The 16499-nt window shown below is 37.4% G+C and overlaps 1 protein-coding gene across 18 annotated transcripts in view; it reads left to right on the top strand.

Annotated features, from left to right (window-relative positions):
* Nucleotides 1-16499, top strand: part of CAMK2D (calcium/calmodulin dependent protein kinase II delta) — a 284880-nt gene that overhangs the window by 222462 nt on the left and 45919 nt on the right. For all 18 annotated transcript variants that reach the window (XM_059923487.1, XM_059923503.1, XM_059923490.1 and 15 more), the window contains exons 9-12: nt 11922-12016; nt 14340-14462; nt 14700-14783; nt 15230-15272. In XM_059923487.1, coding sequence (XP_059779470.1) covers nt 11922-12016; nt 14340-14462; nt 14700-14783; nt 15230-15272 — 345 coding nt within the window. The remainder of the gene's footprint in view (nt 1-11921; nt 12017-14339; nt 14463-14699; nt 14784-15229; nt 15273-16499) is intronic.

The raw sequence follows: 16499 nt of genomic DNA, 5'->3' as shown, positions 1-16499 counted from the left end.
GAGTTTGTAAAGCAATTTAAAATGGAAACAGCTATTATTATTCTAAAAAGTTGGAATTGTAGCCTAATTAAAGGGTAGGGTCTTAGGTGTGCCCCAAGCTCTGTCTTCCTCCTGCCTCCCTGAGAATATTTCCTAAGCAGGCACTCTAAAATCCTTTGGGTTGGAGCATTGCCACAAAATGTTATTGTTCAGATGTAAAGGTTAATGGCAGATAACTCAAATATTTCCCTTGCAATAAATCAGCCCCATCACAGATCCGTTTCTGCTGATGAATTTTCAGGGGAGTGGAGTACCCTGAGAGACAGGCAGACGCAGATACATTTTATGGAGGATGTGTTAGTGGGTGGGGGGTTGGGTGCGGCCCTCGGACCAGGCACTGGAGAGAGGCTGCGGTGTAGACAGGTCAGGACCAGGGCAAGTCTCAGTACCCTAGCTTCCACTTATAAAAATGGAGATAATAATAGCACTTGCCTCCAAGAACTTCCAAGAGGATTTTTTAAAATAAGTAAGTGTGAGTTATTATTACTATTATTATTAGAAAGTGTTTCTTTATAAATGAAGTTTCTAGATGACTGATCTGTAGCCTTAGAAGAGAGGGACTGAACACATTTAAATAGATGACTCAGCACTGTAGTTCTGGTCATCAGCTGAATATTATGATGCCCTCGCCTGAATACTAAATTCTCTCTCTGCTTTCCTCGTTCACTTTTAAATTTTTTTCTTGCACGCCTTTTACGTTGCCAAAGATGTTATTATGGACCACCTTCACAGCTCCTGAATCATATCTCATTCATTTAAATAACTTAAATAAATCATTAATTTGGTTCTTGCATTTGAAAACACTTTTTACAATGTATCAATGTTACTGGCCTTGAAGAATATCAGATGCTTTAAAAAGAAAACAAAAAAACCCTGATATTTTGTACTAGAGATTCTTTCCTGGTTGTGGAGCAGAATCAGTGCTGAAACTTATATACATAGAACTGTCCAGCCCCTACATGGGCCCTCTGCTTTAGTGGCTCTGAGCTCAGTGTGGGCAGCTGCATTTTTAACAACTATGACGTGTCATCAGGGTTTAGACTCACTAAACACACGGTGCTCAATTTTAATATTACTTTGGTAAATTTGGGTACACTTGTTTTTGGATTTTCTGTGTGAGTGCATTTCCACAATACAGTTTGTATAGCTAACCTTTTAAAATAATGGCATATCTTGTCATAATGGGATTTCACTTCTGTGAAATGTGAGGTAACTTCTAGGGTTGAAGCTCTAACTTACTTGGCTGGAAGAGGGAAAAAAGATAGATGAAGAGTTGTTTCCCCCCTTGCTGTCTGAGCTATATCACATTCTTGAAAAATGTAAATAAATATTAGATAGATACTGCAAGTACACATACAAACATAAGTGCGCCCGCATGCGTATACACACACACACACACACACACACACACACACACACACACACACACACACACACACCTCATGAAGAGCCACAGGGCATCTCACAGATTTCAACCCGTTTTGCCATAAGCAGAGCCACCTTCCATTTTCCTCAATCCTATCCTTACCTTTTTTTTTTTTAACATCTTTATTGGAGTATAATTGCTTTACTATGTTGTGTTAGTTTCTGCTGTATAACAAAGTGAATCAGCTATACATAGACATATATCCCCATATCTCCTCCCTCTTGCGTCTCCCTCCCACCCTCCCTATCCCACCCCTCTAGGTGGTCAAAAAGCACCGAGCTGATCTCCCTGTGCCATGCGGCTGCTTCCCACTAGCTATCTATTTTGCATTTGGTAGTGTATATATGTCGATGCTACTCTCTCACTTCGTCCCAGCTTACCCTTCCCCATCCCCGTGTTCTCAAGTCCATTCTCTATGTCTGCGTCTTTATTCCTGTTCTGCCCCTAGGTTCATCAGAACCATGTTTTGTTTTTTTAAGATTCCATATATATGTGTTAACAGACGGTATTTGTTTTTCTCTTTCTGACTTACTTCACTCTGTATGACAGACTCTAGGTCCATCCACCTCACTACAAATAACTCCATTTCGTTTCTTTTTATGACTGAGTAATATTCCATTGTATATATGTGCCACATCTTCTTTATCCATTCATCTGTCGAGGGACACTTATGTTGCTTCCATGTCCTGGCTGTTGTAAATAGGGTTGCAATGAACATTGGGGTGCATGTGTCTTTTTGAATTATGCTTTTCTCCGGTTATATGCCCAGTGATGGGATTGCTGGATCATATGGTAGTTCTGTTTTTAGTTTTTAAAGGAACCTCCATACTGTTCTCCATAGTGGCTGTATCAATTTATATTCCCACCAACAGTGCAAGAGGGTTCCCTTTTCTCCACACCCTCTCCAGCATTTATTGTTTGTAGACTTTTTGATGATGGCCATTCTGACCGGTGTGAGGTGATACCTCATTGGAGTTTTCATTTGCATTTCTTTAATGATTAGTGATGTTGAACATCCTTTCATATGTTTGTTGGCAATCTGTATATCTTCTTTGGAGAAATGTCTATTTAGGTCTTCTGCCCATTTTTGGATTGGGTTGTTTGTTTTTTTGATATTGAGCTGCATGAGCTTCTTGTATATTTGGGAGGTTAATTGTTTGTCCATTGCTTCATTTGCAAATATTTTCTCCCATTCTGAGAGTTGTCTTTTCGTCTTGTTTATGGTTTCCTTTGCTGTGCAGAAGCTTTGAAGTTTCATTAGGTCCCATTTGTTTATTTTTGTTTTTATTTCCATTTCTCTAGGAGGTGGGTCAAAAAGGATCTTGCTGTGATTTATGTCATACAGTGTTCTGCCTATGTTTTCCTCTAAGAGTTTGATAGTGTCTGGCCTTACATTTAGGTCTTTTATCCATTTTGAGTTTATTTTTGTGTATGGTGTTAGGAAGTGTTCTAATTTCATTCTTTTACATGTAGCTGTCCACTTTTCCCAGCATCACTTATTGAAGAGGCTGTCCTCTTCATTGTATATTCTTGCCTCCTTTATCAAAGATACGGCAACCATATGTGCGTGGGTTTATCTCTGGGCTTTCTATCCTGTTCCATTGATCTATATTTCTGTTTTTCTGCCAGTACCATAATGTCTTGATTACTGTAGCTTTGTAGTATAGTCTGAAGTCAGGGAGCCTGATTCCTTCAGCTCCGTTTTTCTTTCTCAAGATTGCTTTGTCTATTTGGGGTCTTTTGTGTTTCCATACAAATTGTGAATTTTTTTGTTCTAGCTCTGTGAAAAATGCCATTGGTACTTTGATATGGATTGCATTGAATCTGTAGATTGCTTTGGGTAGTAGAGTCATTTTCACAATGTTGATTCTTCCAATCCAAGAACAACATGGTATATCTCTCCATCTGTTTGTATCATCTTCAATTTCTTTCATCAGTGTCTTCTACTTTTCTGTATACAGGTCTTTTGTCTCCTTAAGTAGGTTTATTCCTAGGTATTTTATTCTTTTTGTTGCAGTGGTAAATGGGAGTGTTTCCTTAACTTCTCTTTCAGATTTTTCATCATTAGTGTATAGGAATGCAAGAGATTTCTGTGCATTAATTTTGTATCCTGCTACTTTACCAAATTCATTGATTAGCTCTAGTAGTTTTCTGGTGGCATCTTTAGGATTCTCTATGTATAGTATCATGTCATCTGCAAGCAGTGACAGCTTTACTTCTTCTTTTCCAATTTGGATTCCTTTTATTTCTTTTTCTTCTCTGATTGCTGTGGCTAAAACTTCCGAAACTATGTTGAATAATAGTGGTGAGAGTGCGCATTCTTGTCTTGTTCCTGATTTTAGAGAAAATGGTTTCAGTGTTTCACCATTGAGAATGATGTTGGCTGTGGGTTTGTCATATATGGCCTTTATTATGTTGAGGTAAGTTCCCTCTATGCCTACTTTCTGGAGAGTTTTTATCATAATTGGGTGTTGAATTTTGTCAAAAGCTTTCTCTGCATCTATTGAGATTATCATATGGTCTTTATCCTTCAATCTGTTAATATGGTGTATTACATTGATAGATTTGCGTATATTGAAGAATCCTTGCATGCCTGGAATAAACCCAGCTTGATCATGGTATGATCCTTTTAATGTGCTGTTGCATTCTGCTTGCTTGTGTTGTTGAAGCTTTTTGCATCTATATTCATCAGTGATATTGGCCTGTAGTTTTCTTTCTTTGTGACATCTTTGTCTGGATTTTGTATCAGGGTGATGGTGGCCTCGTAGAATGAGTTTGGGAGTGTTCCTTCCTCTGCTATATTTTGGAAGAGTTTGAGAAGGATAGGTGTTAGCTCTTCTCTAAATGTTTGATAGAATTCGCCTGTGAAGCCATCTGGTCCTGGGCTTTTGTTTGTTGGAAGATTTTTAATCACAGGCTCAATTTCAGTGCTTTTGATTGGCCTGTTTATATTTTCTGTTTCTTCCTGGTTCAGTCTCAGAAGGTTGTGCATTTCTAAGAATTTGTCCATTTCTTCCAGGTTGTCCATTTTATTGGCATATAGTTGCTTGTAGTAATCCCTCATGATTCTTTGTATTTCTGCAGTGTCAGGTGTTACTTCTCCTTTTTCACTTCTAATTCTATTGATTTGAGTCTTCTCCCTTTTTTTCTGGATGAGCCTGGCTAGTGGTTTATCAATTTTTTGTATCTTCGCAAAGAACCAGCTTTTAGTTTTATTGGTCTTGGCTGTTGTTTCCTTCATTTCTTTTTCATTTATTTCTGATCTCATCTTTATGATTTCTTTCCTTCTGCTAACTTTGGGATGTTTTTGTTCTTCTTTCTCTAATTGCTTTAGGTGTAAGGTTAGGTTGTTTATTTGACATTTTTCTTGTTTCTTGAGGTAGGATTGTATTGCTATAAACTTCCCTCTTAGAGTTGCTTTTGCTGCATCCCCTAGGTTTTGGGTCATTGTCATTTGTTTCTAGGTATTTTTTGATTTCTTACCTTTTCTTTTTACGTGGTTTTTTTACAGGCAGCCAAATCCCTTTGTGAACAAGCCATGCCCTGTTTAAAGCATATATTTGCCACCAGCTCCCATTTTCTTTAGAGACAGTAGCATCTTTTAATTGCATGCCTCGAATGCCTTGGGATCATGCAGCTAACCACAGCAATGTCTTAGATATTCTAATATTACATATTTGGGGCAAATAACCCCCCACTGCCCACTACCAGGAACATCATAATGGATTCTTCTGCTTTTTGTTACATTTCTGAATCTCTGCTGTGGGTTTAGAATATTGTTTTACCATTTTATTATATGTCTTGATAGTTACATTAAATTCACTTTACTTATAAGATGGTGCACCTTTCCTCATCCCCATCCCCATAATAACCACCAAAGTAACATACGCATTATTTTACTGCTTTTAGGTAATGGCATATCTTGAGAGCAGCTTTTTTCAATCACCCATCAGCACTAGCTCTTGCCAATTGAATAACTACTTCTTTGCAAGGCTAGACATTGGGTAGTGTGGTAAGAAATTACATAACCCAGATAACAAAAGAAATGCAGAATAAGCCATTTACCAAAATGGCAGGTAATCTTCTATGTGAATTAAACTATGAGCTCTCACTAAGGCTGTCTTTGGGCAGTTGACACAGAACAGAGTGAAGCACAGCACTGGTATAATGGCTCAAAGAAGCCTGTGCATTATTTTTATTAGAAACATGCAATAGTCTGTACGCAGGGAATTTCAAATCCTCACCACCATTACCTTGCTTTTGTGATCTCACGCAGAATATAATCTGAGCTGTACCTGGGCTTTGAAAGCTACTAGTCCATTACTGGAAAGTAAATGATAGACATTAGTGAAGCAAGAACATAGCCCTGTGTTCTGCCATTAACACCAGTAAATTGATTTTGATAGTTTTCTTGCATATATAGCTAGTTTCATAATTCCCTAATGGGATGAGCAAATGTTTATAGATGTTGCTGAATCACTGGTTTTTAACCGAACTTCCTTCTACATCTTGGCTTTAAAAAATAATAAATGTAAGTCTATAAACATAGCGGGCACACAGATGCGCACACACACACACACACCCCTTATCTTGCTATTTCTCTACCTGAATTAGGTATCAGAACAATTATGAGTGATAATATAGTGGCTGTCACAGAATGTACAGTAACTTTTGACAAATCTTTGAAATATTATGGAATATATTTCTTTTTTCTTTCTTGGCCAGTTTAGGTCCAGCAATTGTGTGATTTCTGAGCCTTAGCCTTTTCATATTTCAGCTGGAATAAGTCAGCATCAAGCGCTTTTTGGGAAAGTATTTACCGTTTTGAAATCACAAGCCTACTGGACAATTTGTTGCTCTTACCAACCGGTTCTGCAGCACTTACACTGGACCATTCCAGGTGTGCCTCACATTTAGAAGGCAATCTGCCTTCATCCCTTATGACCCGCATCTTCATCAGTCTTCAACCCATGGAGCTTCACTCCCAGTCTCAGTCTCTACCAATATCCTCTTATTCTGAACTTACACACTTTCAGACATTTCTCTAGATATAGTATTTATGGTTTCCCTGACTTGATGTTTTTCAAACTGTGGATCACAGATCACATGCTTCAAAGTGACCTACCTGAGTGCTTATCAAAAATACAACTTTTCTGGGACCCACCCACGAACCATTGAATCAGATTCTCTGTGATGAAGTTCAGGAATTTGCATTTTCACAAGTTTGCCAGGTGATTCTGGTGTACACCAACATTGGGCAGCATAACTCAGCTAGTTGCAAATTCCTTTAGGGCAGCAAATCTTAGGATTCTTACGTTGTAGAGCACAAGTTGCAAACAAGTGGTCTACAGATATCTTGGCCAGACAGTTGGACCTTTTATTTTGGGGGGTGTTAACATTTATCTTTATAATTTATTATCAGAAGATTTTTCTGGAAACTATCAATTTCTGGCTTCTGTAAAGTAATTGAAAGAGCTAATAACAAGATGCTTTTGTTCTTATATGGCCGCTGTACCTGTCAGACAAACGGACACATGCTCTCCCCTGGTTCCTGCCTACCTCATGCCCAGCAGGCACCTGCACTCACCTCAGCCTGGTGCCAGAAAGCCTGTCAGTTTGCCACCCCTACTACATGGTGTAAATAGCTTTCATCATCGGGAAAATAATTTTCTAACTTGCTGGCCTTGATCTTTTAGATCTTTGTTCTACCCATCATTGGCTCTGTGGGTCTCAGAATGTTAGTTGAACACTTTCCCTATTTGAATTGTGATTTATTTATTTATTTATTTTTTGCATAAGGGATAAAAAGGAGCCATACTTATCCCTCACTAGTTAATTTCCAAACTCCACCTGCATTTTGCACACAAGCTCATGCTATGCCCTTTGCTTTCTGAGAAGATGAAGTGGATGCCTTGTTAGATTGCTCCATTAACTTCTCACTGACTTCTCAAGAGTTTCTCAGCATTGCTTCTTCACCTCTTTTTTCATAAGAACAGCCTTTAGAATGTTTTAATCATTAATGTGATTATAGGAGTAATCATTTTTCTAACTCTAGCTTTTATTAAAAATCAGTTTTGAATGTTCGTGATAATGTAGTCTTTCTACCTAATCAGTAATCAGTGCTTCTCAACTCTTATTAATCAAACATCTCTAGCATCTCCCAAGCACAAATATGTACATAAGGTAATGAAAACTAGTGATAGTTTCCATTTTTTTAAACGTTATATGAAGCAGACCATGTCGAAATAGTTTTTTAAACTTTTCATGGAAAATGTTAGGGAAAATTCTCTGTACAAAGTAGAGAGAATAATGGTATAATGAACTGACGGCTAATCTTCTTTCATCTTCACCACCCTGCTAATTCCTCCACCCCAAGATTATTTAAGTCAAGTCCAATAATAGAAATATTTTTAAATGTCATGTAATAATAATTGCTTAAAATTATCAAATATCTAGTAATTTTGCTATTTGCCCTCTTGTCTCATAATTTTGTTATCAGTTTGGTCTCATAAGTCTCTTTTAATTTGTAAGTTCTGCTCCTCTCTCCCTCCCCCTCTTCTCACTCCTCTTTCCTCCTTTCTCAATTTATTTGTTGAAGAAGCCTGTAGTTCCCACAGAGCACTCCTCAGAGTACCCAGTCTCGGTCTCTGTATACTGTTTGCCACTATAAGAAATCAGGATTCCTTATAGAAGTGGCTGATTCCAAGTCTGGATTAGGAAAAGTGCAAGATTATCCAGGAGCATCTGGTGATAACCAGAAAGAACGGAAACTATTAAAGGCCACAGAGTTTGTATTAACAGGATTCAGGAGCCTAACTGAAGAGTCTTCTACTGGTTAAAGATGGGATAACTAGAGGATAAATAAGAAAAATAAAAGTAAGGGATTGAAGCATCAAATAAATTTAAATCCATGCATTCATAATAATGGTCAAAATGCATCAGAAATCCTAGCCTTTGGAAGATGCTGGGGAACCAATGCATTATTTTGAAAACTGATTAATAAAGAAGGAAAAAATTAATTACCCTATCTTTCCTCTATGAACTATATCTCAGGGTAACCAAACAGCTGATTAAGTAAGTTATTCTTAGACTAAGGAAGGTGTAATAGAATTAGAATATCATTATTATTTTGTAACCCCTAGTGAAATATCTAGGCAGTGATCATGAAGGGCTGCTAACATCAGGAGAGACATCTGACATTTGGAGGTCATATCACCCCCTGAAGTGTTCTTGCAAAGAAAATGAAGACCCTTTGATTGGCTTTTAAAGATATTAGTGCTTTAGTTATAGATGTCTTAGTGCCATCTTTTTTTCTCTGACCTAGGAGAAAAAGGTAAAATATTAGGATTATGAGGAAAATGTAAATCGGATTTTTATTAGTGAAGCAAGAACTCTCAAATAGACAACAAAAACTTTAAAATAATCAAGTTAAAGTGCATAGCTAAAGGAAAATGTGGCTGCAGGGAATATTTAAGGCAGAACCAAATTGAAACCTTCCTAGTGAAAGTCAAGGCCTCTCAATTAGACAACACAAACAATTTAAAACTTAAAATGACCATTCTTGTTAAAGTTCATAAATAAAGAAAAAGTGGCTGCAGGGAATGTTTAAGACATGACTTTGTCAAGGCTGCCTGTGGCTCAAACAATTAAGTCACTTCAGCTCTCGGCTTCTGTTTCCTCATCTGTAAAATGGGAGCAATAACATCTACCTCATAGTATTGTATAGAGATTAAATGAGGTAATGCAGTAAAGCACAGGTAAGTGCTCAGCAAGTGTTATCTACAATAAAATTTACTAATATTATCCTTATTAATATGCCACAACTCTCATCATTGTTCTGTACTTTCAGAAAATAGGCCCACAAAAAAGCACATAACCCAGAAATGCCTTGGAATCTAGTCTAATGAGCAAGGCAAAGTAAGCTTACAAAACAGTGTTTATTTAAATAGGCATTGACAATTTCACATCAGTCTGCTCATTAATGTCTATGTAGCTCTTTTCTTTAAATCTTCCAGCCTGAAAGTATTTTTAAATCCACTATATTTATGCTATTATTTTATTAAAAGTACATTTTTCGTAGAAATCCCTCAATCAAGCAATTAAATCACGAGCATTTATCTACATAGTGGCTGCTGATTCTTGGGGAATGAACTGTCTGTGAGCCTTCCCTTCCCAGAGAAGTACCATACCAAGTGTCTACCCGTAGATGTAATGCACAAGAACAAAGCGTCAGAAGCAGGCCAGGCCTAGGTCCAGAACGCTAAATGTCACAGTTGTGAGTCTGCTTTATAATTTTATAACAGTCTAACTCCAGATGTTTACTAGAAAAATGTCTAATTAAAAATCACTATAAGAGAACGGACTTGAGGACACGGGGAGGAGGAAGGGTAAGCTGGGACGAAATGAGAGAGTAGCTTTGACATATATACACTACCAAATGTAAAATAGATAGCTAGTGGGAAGCAGCTGCATCGCACGGGGAGATCAGCTCAGTGCTTTGTGACCACCTAGAGGGGTGGGATAGGGAGGGTGGGAGGGAGACGCTAGAGGGAGAGGATATGGGGCTATATATATACATATAGCCGGTTTACTTTGTTATACAGCAGCAACTAACACAACATTGTAAAGCAATTGTACTCCAATAAAGATGTTTAAAAAAATTTTTAAATGCAGCCTGTGTTATTAAGCTGTTACTGCATAAAAATTACTCCATAATTTTTCACAAAGAAAAAAAAAATTGCTATAGACTCTTCCAGTTACAAAGCTGATTTTCTTCTTCACCCCCTAAACCACAGCAGAGGGTTAAAACTACTTAGGTGTATCCTCTTTTCTCCTTGCATCCTGGGGACACAAACACAGACACTCATCATCATCATTGTCATTCGATGCCTCTGTTACATCAGATAGTAAAAATATGAAAATAAATTTAAATGAATGCACATTAAGTCTGTAATGTAGTGATGGAAAAAATATTTTCATGTTGTGAAGGTGAGGTACCAATATATTGTAATTTTCTGCATTGTCCTTTTTTTTTTTTTTTTTTAAACTCTACTGCCGTGAAGTAACTTTCAATCTTGATTTTAAAGCCTTGTTGGGTTTTTATTTAAGAATGTTGCTTAAAATGCTTTATTCCAGTAGCGATTGGCTTTTGAACTGAGCCTTCCTGAAGCAGGTTAGAAAAGTCTAGGGTGAATAAACCCTTGTTTAAAGCCATTTTAGCTGCAACAGTGTTTATCGTATACAGATGTCAAGTCTGATGGACAGGAGCAGGACTAGGTGTCACTAACAGAGTAAAGGTAAGGAAACGAAGAGACCAGCTTTGGCAAAGGGAAAGAGAAGACTCAGGCCCTCCAGGCAATAATGTATCACCTGTCTTACCACCTCTCCCAGGCTTCCCCAGTTAAGGGGACTCAGCAAGAGAAACGAAAGCAGGAGACTTCAGAGTAATGGCAGGGACAATGGGCTAGAAAAGAAAGTGAAGACCTTAAGCAGGATAATAAAGTATTTCAAAAGTAGAGGAAGGGACATATGATGATAAAAAGGACAGTCCCGGGCGAAATTTAGACCCCAGATATGATTTCAAGGCAAGTTAAAAACTAGCAAATGCAAGAATTTTTTTAAATTTAAAAGTTAAAAGATTTTTTTTAATTTAAAAGTTAAATCAGTTAAATTTTTTTAATTTAAAAGTTAATTTAAAAGTATTGATTAAATTAATTTGTGAATAATTACATATTGATATTTATGAAAAAGATCTCAAATTGTATTAAAGCTGAGCATCTAATTCTTTGAATTTTATGTACAGTTTCACTTTCCTCTTACTTTTCCCTCTTTGTAACATATACTCTTCTGTAGTAACACTGTTTTAGTTGTTTTACTGAAAAACTCTATTTTTGAAGACTAAGGTCATTAAAGAGAAAAGGATTTTCATCTCTTTATATGTTATCCACACTCCCAGGGACCCTGACTATTTAGAGCATGAATCTATAACCAGGGCACAATTGCTCTACAAAATGTCCTAATTAGCAGCAAAATGACTAAGGAAATAAATAACGTTATGTTTTTAAATGTCAGCCTACAAAGTGACTAAAATCACATGGTGTCTAAATAGATAAAAGCGCAGGGAGCTCATATATAGGCGGGGTTCAGGGAGGCCAAGTGTGTCAGCCACAATGGCAGGTGCGCTTCATCTTCGGTTGTTGTCCTGCTGTGCGTCTTTAGAATTCTTTGGTGCATGCATTGGACCTGCTGCATAATCAGAGCTCTTGAGCATAGGGGGAACAACATTCACCCTCCACAGAACACTTCAGAGTAGATCAGAACACGTCCCTCTGTAGTTTACCAACAATCCAGTTTCCCCTCTTTGAATGGGTGTGGCTTAATATCATTGTGGATCTGCCACGTTTAACTTACTGTTGTCTGTGACTTAACGTTATGTTAATATGCTCATTCCCTCCAGGGGTCATTCTCTACATTCTACTGGTTGGATATCCACCCTTCTGGGATGAAGACCAGCACAGACTCTATCAGCAGATCAAGGCTGGAGCTTATGATGTATGTAATAAATGTTCATCCAGCTTTAGACGAGGGTTTTTTGTTTATTGACCGAGAACCAGATTTTTCTCATTGCTATTTTAACCATAATTTTCAATAATGTCCCTTATTATTTTCCTCTCTCTTAGGGGAAGGGAGATAAAGAATAAGCAATGCAGCATCTATATCCAGTTTCTATTTCCTTTTAGCTCAATATCTCCTAAGATTGAAAGGTAAACAGTTTGAAGTCTCTAAGGAAGGACCTTGCTTGTCAAAGCATTTGGATCTTAGTGCATTTTAAAACATATAAAAATTAAAAGATTTTTGCTTTAGAAATGGTTACTACCTGTTTAGCTGAATTATATTTTCAAATGCTTATCACATATTTATATACCAACAATACTTTGCAGTGATCCATGTATCAAATAGAACATCGTTCCATTATGTCAGTTTTGACTGTTTTTGTTTTGTTTACCCAAATGGCTTCTCTTGAGAGCTTTCATTTGAAGAATGGGTTTCACAATTGAAAAATATTTGAAAAGCACAATTCCAATACATTTCATTACAATTAGAATATTTGAAAGTAGGCATATGAATTAAGTTCTGTATCTGAAGAGTAAGACCTTATCTACTTTGTCTTTTGGGCTTAACTTTGTGCTCTTTGGTATAATTTTCTCTCCTTTGATAAATATGTCTGTAAATATGATTTACCACCTCCTCTGGTTTTACCTCACACAGTCCTCTGGAAGTCAGAATGCAAGGTCTGGACATGCTCTTCCTATGTTATTAAGTGGGCTAACTAAGTGGTAGGCAATATTGGGTCCACCTTCTGTGTACAAGTTAAAAGCTCAATGTGGCTGTGAGAAAAGTTATGAGAAGTCTGTATTATATTGTATGAGGTCTCATGAACTCCCCAATGCATTTCTGACTAAACGTAACATTCAGATGGATGTGTGTATCACAGGTATTTAAAATCTTTTAATTTTAAAGCATTCCATTTTAGCCAGACTAATGATAATTAAACCAAATTGTAATTTACCTGGCCAAGCTAGCACATTCACCATCTTTACAGACTAGAACTAGGCACCCCTCTGGGAAGACACAGCTCTGCAATGCACTGCTTGGTGAATGTGAAGGAATGACTTTGTGAAAGTTAGAAAAAATAAGAAAAGGGCCCACCTTTATCTGGGTTGAACCCAGCCCCTCATTTACTATCAGAAGATCTGCACATCATAAAGAAGCAGGGTTGAGTGTTTCTTCAGTAGTTCCTGATTAGCAAGTTTTTACAACTGCCTAAAATAAACTTCTGGAATTAAAATGACAGTTGTTAAACTGGCAAAAATTTGCAAGTATTAAAGAGTCAATATCATTTTTCTTATGTTTCGTTTTGCCAGTGGATCACAAACTGCCCATTTTATGACTACTGAAAGTGAACTAACTTTAGTCCATTAAGGCACAGTGACAATGCCTTTTTTCTCAAGATTGTCTATAAAAATTCGTGAATTGAGAAAAGAACCTGATATTTTGTTTATTTAGAAACTAATGCGATATACATTTTTCTTAACCCATCAAGAATATTATTTCTACTAAATATGCTTATTAAGTGAAAGTGAGGTTACATAATTATCAACAAAAAATTTATACACAGAAATTTAGAATAAATCTCTGTATCATATTATTACTATACAAACGGATTACTAATAGAAGTTATGAGAGTAAATTTCATGAACTTTCTTTTGGTGAAATTTATCATTTTTGAAGTGTTAAAATGAAATCCTGCTGAGGCTCAAATTTGTAGTCTCAAATTTCTTCTCACTGCTGCACTCCAAATAGCGACAATTTATAGGTCAGTTTTGGAACAGGAATTGAAGCTGTTTTAATATCTCTGCTATTACTGTTGATGAGTTGTGGAAGTGTGTAACACATTATTTTGAACCTTGGCATAGTAGCATGACGATGTGACAATGTCTCAGCTTTACTGACTTTTGCAAAATTGCATAAATAATTACGAGAAAGGCCGCATAAAATTGAATTTTCATATCAAAGCAAATATGGTTTGAGAGGACTAGAAGATTGAGTTTATTTTTCCAAATTTAAGAATGTATCACTAGTTATGGCAATTTAGTGTACATGTTTGTCCCTTATCAGTTACACTCAATATCTTAATATATAGATATATACATAGAGGGGGGATATATATATCTACATCAGTTTGTCTATATATAGATACAATTTAACTTATACAAGAAATTCACTACTTAAGGAAATTATTAGTATATTTGGCTCTTCTCTGTTCCACTTAGTGTATCTATTTTTTAAACCCTTTATAAACATATTTTTAAAGTTTCCATCACCAGAGTGGGACACAGTGACTCCTGAAGCCAAAGACCTCATCAATAAAATGCTTACTATCAACCCTGCCAAGCGTATCACAGCCTCGGAGGCACTGAAACACCCATGGATCTGTGTAAGTGACAGTTCTCCAAAGATCTCAGGAGCTCAAATGAAAAATACATTCTCCTTTAAAATTTGTCTTACAAATAGTCTTGGCTAAAATCAGTCTTTCATTTTTAGGAAACTCTTGCAGTTGAATGCTTATAAGTTTGTGAGATGGATGCAGGCACCATTAATAAAAATTTGATGAAGTTGAGGAATGAATATCTTTTGAATATCCTCAATTAAGTTTATTTTTCTCCTCTTCCAGCAACGTTCTACTGTTGCTTCCATGATGCACAGACAGGAGACTGTTGACTGCTTGAAGAAATTCAATGCCAGAAGAAAACTGAAGGTAAGAAATGTTCCACTTTTGTGAGGAGGGCGATTTGGCAGCGAGAGCAGAGATTCTGTGTGAGGAACAGAGCTATGGGCAAAGGCTTTTAAACGTGTGAGCCTCAGGACTCTTCTTCTCCTGGGTGTTTGGGAAACGGGATCTACACTGGAATTAAAGCTACGAGGAAGAGCTAGGCTCACTGGCCATGCGTGCCGTGGTCCCCCCCTTCAGTGGAAAACAGCTGTGAGGGTTCATCATCGGAATCTGGCCGCCCCCACAAGGGTGGTCCCAGCATTATGAGAAACATAGGCCCCGCTACTCTCAGGAAACCAAAGCCAAAGCCAAGCAAACATGCCCTGACTGAAAGTAAGGCTAGGAGAAGATTTATTATCAAAAACTGCTTCTTTGTTAGGTCAGTGCTTTGCAAAGGCAGCACTAATTTTGTATTCTTATCGCTCTGACAGGGTGCCATCTTGACGACTATGCTGGCTACCAGGAACTTTTCAGGTACACGTGTTAAGCACTCGGCTCTCGAGCCCCTCCTCTCCTCTCTGGTATCTTCTTTGGAATTTAATTTTCAATTCTTTAATCATTAGAAAAACACTGTTGTTCAGGGGTGGCAAACGTGTGCCGTGGACTCCTTGCACGCCTGTGGGCGCCGTCTCGCAGAGGCGTTAGGCCCGTGACTGCACTCTCGCCGAGAGCGCCCCAGCAACGCCGCCTCTGCTCGGCACTGGAGCGGGACTCGGAACCCCTTTGGAACTACGTCCTCCCCCCAGCTTGAAGCTCAGCATTTTGAACGCAGAATTAACTGAGATCTCATAAAGTAATAACTATGAATAGTTTGTTTTTTTGTCTCATTCTCTCAGGGAATCCCAGTAAGCAAGATTTTTAGAAGAAGGCCATTATTGAGGAACCCAATTCCCTTAGGCCTAAGTTCTTTTGAAAGTACGGTTCTGTAGTAGCTTGGCCTGCTGTAAGAATGATTACAACTTTCGAAGGTATCTAAACTCAAGAATTTACAGAGAACCTACCCCACAGTAGTAAACGTTCCTTGAAATGATTTCTTGGTAAAAATAAGTTTGTTTAAATAATGGGCTGAAAGAAGCTAAACTATTTCTTTATTGTAGAAGTGACTCGCCGAAGTCAACATAAAGTATATACTCTTTCCAGAAATTGAGTTTTGGAACTCCTTTTTTTGATAGGTTACCTCAAAGGATCAGGTTTCCAAAAATAAAATTTTGGTGAAAGCTCATCAGTCTTATGTATGGAGAGGGAGTGAAGCAGCAAGGCAGTTGCATTGGTAAAACTGGCTGTTTAAACGTGGAACAATTGTCAGACGATTATACCAAAAATACTACCGTTTTACTTTGCTTACTGTTTATATAAGAGTGATCTGCAGCATCAAATTATCCAGCTATGTCTTCAGTAATTTATTCCTGCTACATACTTCACTTCTGAGTATTGTAGTGATGTCAGGTGATGATCTATATCATTATCATGTTTTCCAAACTTCTCAACCAATTTCTAGTTACTGTTTACCATTTTATTAAATGGTCACCTTTTGTCTCCCTTTGTATATAATGTGAGTTCGCAGGAGGCTTTCCAAAGGCTTCCACTGACCTGTTAAACAGCAACAATGATAATAACACAATGAGTAATGCTACAAACTGAGGGACTGTGTTAGTCAATTGTATGCATTTTGTCCAATTTGTTTGGTGTAGTAAAATCCTG

This window comes from Balaenoptera ricei, chromosome 5, assembly GCF_028023285.1.
Source record: "Balaenoptera ricei isolate mBalRic1 chromosome 5, mBalRic1.hap2, whole genome shotgun sequence".
Classification (NCBI taxonomy): domain Eukaryota; kingdom Metazoa; phylum Chordata; class Mammalia; order Artiodactyla; family Balaenopteridae; genus Balaenoptera; species Balaenoptera ricei.
Note: the sequence above shows the minus strand (reverse complement) of the source record. Positions and strands in the feature narration are given on the sequence as shown.